At 39.6% G+C, this 9,666-nt stretch overlaps 1 protein-coding gene and 1 long non-coding RNA gene across 4 annotated transcripts in view; one reads left to right on the forward strand and one right to left on the reverse strand.

The window, feature by feature from the left end:
• LOC138953490 (uncharacterized) overlaps positions 1–9,666 on the forward strand; it is a 43,394-nt gene that overhangs the window by 8,022 nt on the left and 25,706 nt on the right. The window contains exon 1 of one of the 2 annotated variants that reach the window (XM_070325332.1): positions 9,420–9,556. The exons of the other annotated variant lie outside the window; for it this stretch is intronic. Within the exon in view, the coding sequence (XP_070181433.1) occupies positions 9,442–9,556 (115 nt within the window). The 5' untranslated portion in view covers positions 9,420–9,441. Of the gene's footprint in view, positions 1–9,419; positions 9,557–9,666 lie in introns of those variants that run through there. 2 annotated transcript variants of the gene reach the window in all.
• LOC138953491 (uncharacterized) lies at positions 874–5,051 on the reverse strand. Of its 2 annotated transcripts, none has more exons than XR_011451542.1 (5): positions 4,410–5,051; positions 3,817–3,910; positions 3,405–3,485; positions 2,161–2,207; positions 874–1,410 (listed from the first exon to the last, which is right to left on the reverse strand). It is a non-coding gene; the product is annotated as an uncharacterized lncRNA (long non-coding RNA). The 2 variants fall into 2 exon arrangements; XR_011451541.1 differs by having other exon boundaries at positions 4,414–5,049.

Below are 9,666 nucleotides of genomic sequence, written 5' to 3' on the forward strand. Positions count from 1 at the left end.
GCATTGAAACGACAGAAGGAATTAAAAGACTATGTAACTGAGAGGAACCGATGTATTCAAGTTCAGAACGAAGCAGTTTCTGCCTCGGAGCCTGTATCTCATGCTATGGAGCCACTAGAAGAGAAATGTCTGGCGTAGTTTGACCCAACAGACAGAGAAGTCAAGGGGGGTAATCTATCGACAGCAGTTGTATTGCTGGTTTGTATTTGATCTTACAAACCATTCTTATTAACTTGTATAAATAGTTTATCGCTTCAGTAAACACTCATCTATTTTGAAGATTACGTAATTTTCAACAACAAAAATGAAAAAAAATTCGCAATTCAATATTTCACGCAAATTTTACTGATCCGCAAACAATTTTGCATGAACAAGTGTTATGTTAGGGAGAGAGTACGAGTGCGTAGTTAGAAATATTTTGAGTGGAGTAGCAAAAATGCTTTAGCCATGTACTAATTATGTTATTGAACTGCTTAGCGGAGATTTCCAGATCGATCATACGGCGGTGAAAGACTGGTCTCTAGTACGGTCTATACTTACAAAATATAAAAATAAACAAACAAAGCAACACAAAAAAGGTTTGTGTTGCACGTAGGATTTAAGTATTTAATTGAATAGAAAATGCAACATCGGAATAAAAACAAATCTCGTGGTTCTCTTGTCAAGGAGTATGCACAGAATATGAAAGAAGATTGTGGAGTAGGCTGCTTTCTATTCTACTGCTCTAAATTAGCAAGAGGCAAGCTTTACAATGCTATTCACACAAGGATGCAAAGCATTCAGTGCTAAAGCTCTCAAATCACAATAGTTACAAGACAAAACACACTTCTTGGGGCTACAAGAAATGTTAATATTTGTAAGCACACAAATGAACACATTTTTGTAAATATTTTTTATTGCCTCCCTTGAATAAAACTTATTAAAAAAAATATTCTGAGAAAAAAAGTTATACTTAAAAGCAAAGCTATCAAGAAATAGGTAGACAACCCGTGTAGATACCTTTATTCTTAAGACATTTTATTTTTGGAGGATGTCACTATGCAATTTTACAGATCATTTAAAAAAAAAAAGCTTTAGATGATCTCCCTTGAACAAACATTTCTTGTTTTTACTATGTGTTAGTTTTAAGGGTATATAGAAGAACAATAAAGAAAAAATGCTGCAAATTGACTTGGACGTATTTACAATTTAATTAAACAAAATGTTTCAAATTATCTGATAATGAAATTCTACATTAAAATTAAAGCAGATCTAGGGACTTGTGCACAACATAAAACATAAGGAACTATGATCTGCATTGCTTGTTATGATGATAATGGCTGGCACCTGTCGACCGACTTGCACGCCATAATTCTATATGTTTTACTATGCGCCCTGCATGTCAATGGTCTTTCTCTGGGTGGCTCGATTCTGAGGAGATAAAGAAAATGCATTTAGTGCAAGCAGTACATAATGACAACACACATACAATTACTTAAAGCAGCTGCTGGTTTCAGAGTATTCAGTTAAAGGCTCACCCCAACTTGTTTGCCTCAATGTCGCAGATTTGGTCAGACTTCCACAATGAGTAAGATAACAAATTTAACAATGTTTTGATTTAAAAAAAAATAGTATTCATTTTTGTTGTTTTCGGCCCCATTCACTGGGAATCTTACTCAAGGACAAGGATTTTTCTTAGGAATATTTGTATGTGAAGCTTCCAAGCCCTAGCTTCAGAAACGACCAAGAAACCCTCAATAATGGATATTGTTGTGCATAGTGATGGCTATCCAACCGAGTGGCGGAGCACTGGTGAATCCTTTCATTCTCCTGCAGGCCTGATTGCTTGATTCTGAAATGACATTGTGGAGTTGGTAGTTATGTGAGTGTGTAGTGCCTGCTCTTCGTTGTTTAGTCGGGGGGAAGGGGGGGGGGGGGGTATTGAATCATATGATCATAAAGTAAGACTTCACTGTGATGTGCAGAGATTTAGTCAGGTACACAACATTGCTATGCTATCACGAAATTAGATGTTCTATCCTCTAGATGGGCTACACAACTACATCAGATGTCATGGTTGGGTTTTCGCAAGTCAGCAACATGTTTTGAAGTTCTCATTGGGTAATCACGGCTGACATCAAACACAGAAAAGGTGGAAAAAACATAAATCAATGAACTCACCTTCCCTGCATTGTGATACTAGCCATATGGGTCTGCCGAAGTAGCTCCTGCACATATTGAATTAAGTATTAATGTTATTGTTAGGATCACACTTTTTTCTGGTACATGTATATCAGACTGGAAAGTTTCTCAAGGTTTGAAGAATTCAAGAGCTTGCCTATCCCCAATAAAAAATTTTTTTTAGTATGCAAGTATTTTCAGGGTCTCAAGGTTTTAATATGAAGTCTGTTCCTCTGGGGTCATGGAGAAACAAATTACAAATGAGAACATACTGTTACACAACAAATTCTGACCAATTTAGAACACACCATAACATAACTCACAAACAAACAACAGCAATACAATAATTAGTCTGCAAATACCTAAACGTCGTTCACACTAGGTATACAAAAATAAAAAAGCACATTCAGGCAGGTTTGACAAGTAGACCATTCCAGCTACTGTTCCAGACCAAAGGCCATGTTTCCCCTTACTCTGTGATTGTAATCATAATTATTGTTTATGAATGACTTCAGTTTTTCTAAGTAAATCTCTCGTTGTAATTACTGGTAAATGCATTATCCCAATTAAGATATCCTCACATCTAACCTGCGTAAACTTCATTTCAAGGGTTTTAATTTTTTTTAGCTGGCCAAGAAATTATAAGCATTCCTCAATTATGTTCCTGTCAGACTCAATGAGCTAATCTTATAAAAAAAAGAAAAAAAAAAAAGGTAGCATCTTATAATATTCTCACGTGAATTATAGCTAATCAGAAAACTAGTATTTAATTTTTTTTTAAACTCAAACTGAAAATACAGGCATGCAACATTATCCTTGCTGTTTTGTGATAACCCTCACCATCAAACCATCAACTATTCTATTTCATTTCCATCTTAACAGGCGTAGCACCTCTCTGGAAGCCAAAAGAACACTTTAAATCCACCCCCCCCCCCCCCCCCAGTACTGAGTAAACATTGCTGTGCATATTTTTTAAAATAAACAATGCCTGAGTCTCCAGTCACCTGTTTATGTTGTTGTCCTTGTACTTCACTTGTAGCTTAGCTGTTCAAGAAACTGTTTCTCTGATCACATGATCAAAATTCAAATACTTAATAAACCAATTTTGATTCTATTTCTTCAATAATAATAAGTTGAACGTCTGCATATGTAATTGCCACAATTTACAGAGTTTCTGAATAAATGCTGCAAGAAAAACCAACAGAGTGAACAGTTTGTAAATATACTAACATACCTATATTTACCTTATGACATGTGTGGTACAGTGGCTGCTAAAACGTCCGTTACACCTGTCTGCATATATTAGGTGACAGCCCTGATGGAGACTGAAAAAAAAGTTCCTTTGTCAGTACCCTGTGTATGAGTGTGGTCGGGTATGTTCTGGAACAATTAGAGCACTCCCTATGACCATATGTTGCACGGAGGGTAGGGGGGGGGGGGGGGGGGGGGCTTTTAGAGGTGTAGTTGTTGGACTGTAGTGTAGAGGCTGATTGGCAGTGCTATGGGGTGAGGGTGGAGCTGGGGCGGAGAATATATCGTATGTAATTGAATACTAATAGTAATAAGCATGATCAGTTAGACTAGAGTTAAAAACTATGTTGATCGCCAGAGACATTACATAATGTGAAATCACAAGCATGTTAGTTGTTACTGTACCTTTCGTTTTGCCATTGAGATTGGTAGAAGGCATTGAGTGGTGAACACAAGTTGCATTGATCACTGCATCACCATGTGGTCAATCCCCTTTGATCTGCAGATTGCACCAGCACAAACCAACACTGTGTTATGATCGTAAACAGCCCACATGGCCAATAAATCTAAGAACACAAACACTAGATAGATCTAATCGGAGAGCCTGCAAACCGAGTCATGCTTTTTAAATTCAATGAAAATCTGTCTGTCAATGAAGCAGATAGATCTATCCTTGCGATTGTTTTTGCAAGCAGATAAATGTTAGAACGTCACTTATTCCGTTTTCATTCAACAAATTGATATTTTGCAAGATGCATTTCGTGCCAATGAGCTGAACAAACAATCAAAATCAAGCAAGTGGTACATTCTTGAAGACAAAATTCAGTCACGCAAACAAACTGAAGGGAAAAAATCTAGCTTACTGCTGTACTGATTTCGCCAAATAAATGCATTTGCATGCCGGGCGAAGTTATTCCTGCTTTGATTCCAATCATTCTAATTGATCTGAATGCAAAAAATATACGTAAACGAGCTGATCAAAATGAGTAACATTGCACCTGCCTATAGACTGTACTGCGAAAGCGAAGGTCGTCTGCGACTGGAGATTTTGAAGTCGAACAGCGTCGTTTCTTCACTCTCAGCGGTTGTCTTCATCGGAAAAGTGAAAAGTCTGACTTGCAATCTAGCGAAAGACACATTCTGTCTTTCCGTTCGGGCGTTGTTTTTGTGTACAATCTCTGAAAATGTTATTTCGAAAAAGGCGGCCGTCATTGTTTTGGGGTTTCCGCCTAGTGGTGTTTTAAACCGGTTTCAGACCGGAACACACTGAGGAGATGAGAACAAAATGGCAGCCCCCATGAAATCCGAAAGGTCACGGAAAAAAGTCGTGAATAGGTGTATGGGAATTTACGACAACACTGATTTTCTGACTGATTTGGGTATTCCAATGTGCACTTGCATTACGGAGCTAGCAAGTAAAATGCCATAGTTCAAATGCCCATTTATTATAGTTTTGTTGTTGTACGCTACTTCTACCGTGACTTCTTGACTATTCACTTCTGCTATTTTCATCATGATATTTATGGATGCATTTAGCATGTTTCTAATACAAAGAGATAGTTGTTTTGATCTAGAATGAGTGACTTGTGGTCTTGAGCACTGACAGCGTGTTAGATCTGGAACAGTATGATATACTGGAGGATTGTTCTCCGGTCTCTTTTTGCTTCCAACCATCGGAATAAGTATCATGTCCTATTGTATTTGACAGAAATGTGATTCGAAGTGGGACATGCAGCGACGACAGCTGCAGCACACAGTCTGAGGGATACTCACCACCACTGCCCCTTTATGTTCAAGGGCCCAAAACAAGGTATGTTTCACTGACACAGCCAAAAATAGCGTGCAACATTTTTTCATTCCTTTCTTTTCTCGGGCTGAAGAGGTATATTTTAAAACGAGCAACATCTTTACATCATTTTCGTTGCAGTAGTATTAGTATCATCATCAGCAGCAGTAATAGTTTGTCATTATAGTAGCCCGGAGGGGGGGGGGGGGGGGGGGGGGGTGATGTGCGCGGGAGAGGAAAAGGATGATGTGAAGGAGGGTGGGGAGGAGATTTGTCAATAAAATTAATGTCTCACTTTTGCTGCCTTTTTCATTTGACAGATGTGTAAGCGTTGCTGGCAGGTTGCAACTGCGAGATACTACCACCTCGGCTTGCAGGAGAAGAGGCCACAATGGACCTTGCCCAAATGAAAATGCCAGCAACATACGACGGTTATGGGCCAAAGAAGAGGAAGAGGAGTAATACTGACAACTTTCAGTTTGACAATAACAGATGCTGAGCGAAGAGATGCAGAACGTGGGGACGAGGAGGGGGAGGAGATTGTATGTTGTTTGTTAGTTATCCAAACAGACTCATGGAAAAAAAAATACATCCAGTTAATCGCTGTAGTTGATAATTGTCACCAGTCGGATGGCAGAATGTCAGTGAATAGTTTTAGAAGGGATGTAGACTGTAACTGGGGTAGATGGGGTGATAAATGAATATACTACATCATAGTTTGCAGGTTTGTGGCCGGTTTTGCTAGTTGAACACTCAACTACAATGTTTGTGGACAGTGTGTGAATTACTATGTAATTCTACTAGCAAATCTAGCGCGCATCGAAATTTGCGCGGAATATTCAAAAAGCTTAAATCACACTCACTTTTTGACTCACATGCGAAGCAAAAGTGAGTCTATGTACTCACCCGAGTCGTCCGTCCGTCCGTCCCCCCCGTCCGTCCGGCCGTCCGGAAAACTTTAACGTTGGATATTTCTTGGACACTATTCAGTCTATCAGTACCAAATTTGGCAAGATGGTGTATGATGACAAGGCCCCAAAAAACATACATAGCATCTTGACCTTGCTTCAAGGTCAAGGTCGCAGGGGCCATAAATGTTGTCTAAAAAACAGCTATTTTTCACATTTTTCCCATTTTCTCTGAAGTTTTTGAGATTCAATACCTCACCTATATATGATATATAGGGCAAAGTAAGCCCCATCTTTTGATACCAGTTTGGTTTACCTTGCTTCAAGGTCAAGGTCACAGGAGCTCTTCAAAGTTGGATTGTATACATATTTTGAAGTGACCTTGACCCTGAACTATGGAAGATAACTGTTTCAAACTTAAAAATTATGTGGGGCACATGTTATGCTTTCATCATGAGACACATTTGGTCACATATGATCAAGGTCAAGGTCACTTTGACCCTTATGAATTGTGACCAAAATAAGGTAGTGAACCACGGAAAACTTTAACGTTGGATATTTCTTGGACACTATTCAGTCTATCAGTACCAAAGTTGGCAAGATGGTGTATGATGACAAGGCCCCAAAAAACATACATAGCATCTTGACCTTGCTTCAAGGTCAAGGTCGCAGGGGCCATAAATGTTGTCTAAAACCCAGCTATTTTTCACATTTTTCCCATTTTCTCTGAAGTTTTTGAGATTGAATACCTCACCTATATATGATATATAGGGCAAAGTAAGCCCCATCTTTTGATACCAGTTTGGTTTACCTTGCTTCAAGGTCAAGGTCACAGGAGCTCTTCAAAGTTGGATTGTATACATATTTTGAAGTGACCTTGACCTTGAACTATGGAAGATAACTGTTTCAAACTTAAAAATTATGTGGGGCACATGTTATGCTTTCATCATGAGACACATTTGGTCACATATGATCAAGGTCAAGGTCACTTTGACCCTTATGAAATGTGACCAAAGTAAGGTAGTGAACCACTAAAAGTGACCATATCTCATGGTAGAAAGAGCCAATAAGCACCATTGTACTTCCTATGTCTTGAATTAACAGCTTTGTGTTGCATGACCTTGGATGACCTTGACCTTGGGTCAAGGTCACATGTATTTTGGTTCTAAAAATGTGTAAAGCAGTTCTTAGTGTATGATGTCATTGCTAGGTTTAGCTGAAGGTCAAGGTCATGTAAAGGTCAAGGTCAAGCATGTGAGTCGTATGGGCTTTGCCCTTCTTGTTTTTTTTAAATGTTGCTGTGTTGACAAACGTTCTCCGAGCAAATGTCTATCTAATGTTTTTTTCCTCACATTGAAAGAATTTCTCCTGAGTATAAAAAAAAGACCCATTACTCAAAACATTAAGAAACAGGATGACCTAAAAGCATTACCGAGGGATTCATTCGAGGCCAGTGTATCAGTGCAAATTAAAAATCTGTGAAACCTCAGATATAACTTTATAAAACAAACAGAATTTTGATAAAAATAACCAACATTCGCAGTAGGTTTTTGTGTGTGCATCTTCCTCTTCACCCAATCCCAACACGAATTTCTGTGCCCTAAAAGCGCTCAAAAACAGACACACGTTAGTTTTTCGCCTCAGTGTTTATCCACATTTAGAAATATTGTATCATTTATTTTTGATCACTGCCCTTCCTTTTTCTGATACTTATAGTCCAGTTTCCCTTGGATTCCCGATGGCTCCACGGTAGACACCATGATCAGCGCATGCGCACTAAGGCCACTGAAGTCACTTTCCGGAATCTATTTATAACCTCCGACCCAGTAGGGTAAATGACCGAGACCATGGAGACGGCTTCGTGCACTACGACCAAGTGCCGAAGTAACTCTCACCAAGTTACCACCCAATGGTTGTCACCCGCTTCGAGCTTCGTGCACCTCAGCCCTGTTTGCGAGTTGCCTGGAACACGGTTTTTTAATAACATCTCTCGATCTTCACATATTTTGTCATGTGAATAAGAACAGAACAAGTTCGTCAAACATATTTCTTATTTTATCTGCATTGAATGAATTTACAGCGTCCTTCTTGTTAATTGTTTATTCATAAAGACTACTTGTACTGAAGAAAATATTTCCCCCTTTCAACGGGTGGAGTAGTGCGCCGGAGTAGTGTCCCTTGCGTAGAAACGGGCGAATAACACCAAATTCGATTTATTCGAAAACGCACTGAGCGGTTACGTCCCTTGAATATGAACAGAAATATTTTGCGTTGAAGCTAATTTCAAAGTCAAAAATTTAACCGCTTGAAATTGGCGAAAAAACAGTCAGTCTGAAGTTAGTTTTACATGTCACGTGAGTATAGGGTGCTGTATTTACTGGCGTGCGTCTTGCAATTTACCATGTGGACTGTAAAATCTCCCTACCTTCAAAGCAGACGAAAAGCAGACATCTTCATTTACTTCCAAGGGAGACATCGTTGGTCATAAAGTCTTGCAGGACCCAAACATACTTCTGCACGCTGTCTTTTCTTGTCATATTCAGTTGCTTCGCAAAAATAAAATGTCATTGGTTTTCTCAACTTGTCTTTCTTTCTTTATTTGGTGTTTTACGTCGTTTTCAACCACGAAGGTTATATCGCGACGGGGGAAGGGGGAAGATGGGATAATAGAGCCACTTGTCAATTTGTTTCTTGTTCACAAAAGCACTAATCAAAAATTTGCTCCAGGGGCTTGCAACGTAGTACAATATATTACCTTACTGGGAGAATGCAAGTTTCCAGTACAAAGGACTTAACATTTCTTACAGGGGCGGACGAGGGGGGGGGGGGGGGGGGGGGGGGGGGGGGGCCGAAAAAAAACTTAGAAAAAAAAACTTAGAAATAAAAAAGATTTTTCTATGCTGATTCTATGACCATTTCTAAGTTCAAATGGCACCAGATGGCACCATTTTGCTTCTTTGGGCAACATTTTTTTCCGGGGGGGGGGGGGGGGCATGCCCCCGGGCCCCCCTAGCAAATTCGGGCGCTTCGCGCCCATCACATTCACTTTTGATTCAAAGTGCCCCCCCCCCCCCCTTACAAAGCAACTGATCCGCCCCTGTCTTACATACTGCTTGACTAAAATCTTCACAAAAATTGACTATTATTCTATACAAGAAACACTTAACAAGGGTAAAAGGAGAAACAGAATCCGTTAGTCGCTCTGGGGAGCATCGGGTAAATTCTTCCACCTAACCCGCGGGGTGGTCTCAACTTGTCAAGTCAGTCAAAACGACCGCAGAACACAGAACTGCCATTATATTACTGGGAAATTCTTCTTCTGCGTTCGACGGGGAAATGATTCTGATTGAAATACGAAAGATCTTCGATGACGAAAGTATAAATGACGTCATTTGGTCACACCTATCTCGAGAACTAAGCGTCGCTCAGAACCAGCGCCCTTCCATTATTGGTGAATTTTGATCTTCTGTTTTCAAAGGGTGCAGTTCGAATACACCAGTTAACAGTTTCGGCGTTTACATGGAACGAAGAAGGAAAGCGGAAGAGGAAGAAGTACAAACA

Source organism: Littorina saxatilis, linkage group LG17 (genome assembly GCF_037325665.1).
Source record: "Littorina saxatilis isolate snail1 linkage group LG17, US_GU_Lsax_2.0, whole genome shotgun sequence".
In the NCBI taxonomy this organism is placed as follows: domain Eukaryota; kingdom Metazoa; phylum Mollusca; class Gastropoda; order Littorinimorpha; family Littorinidae; genus Littorina; species Littorina saxatilis.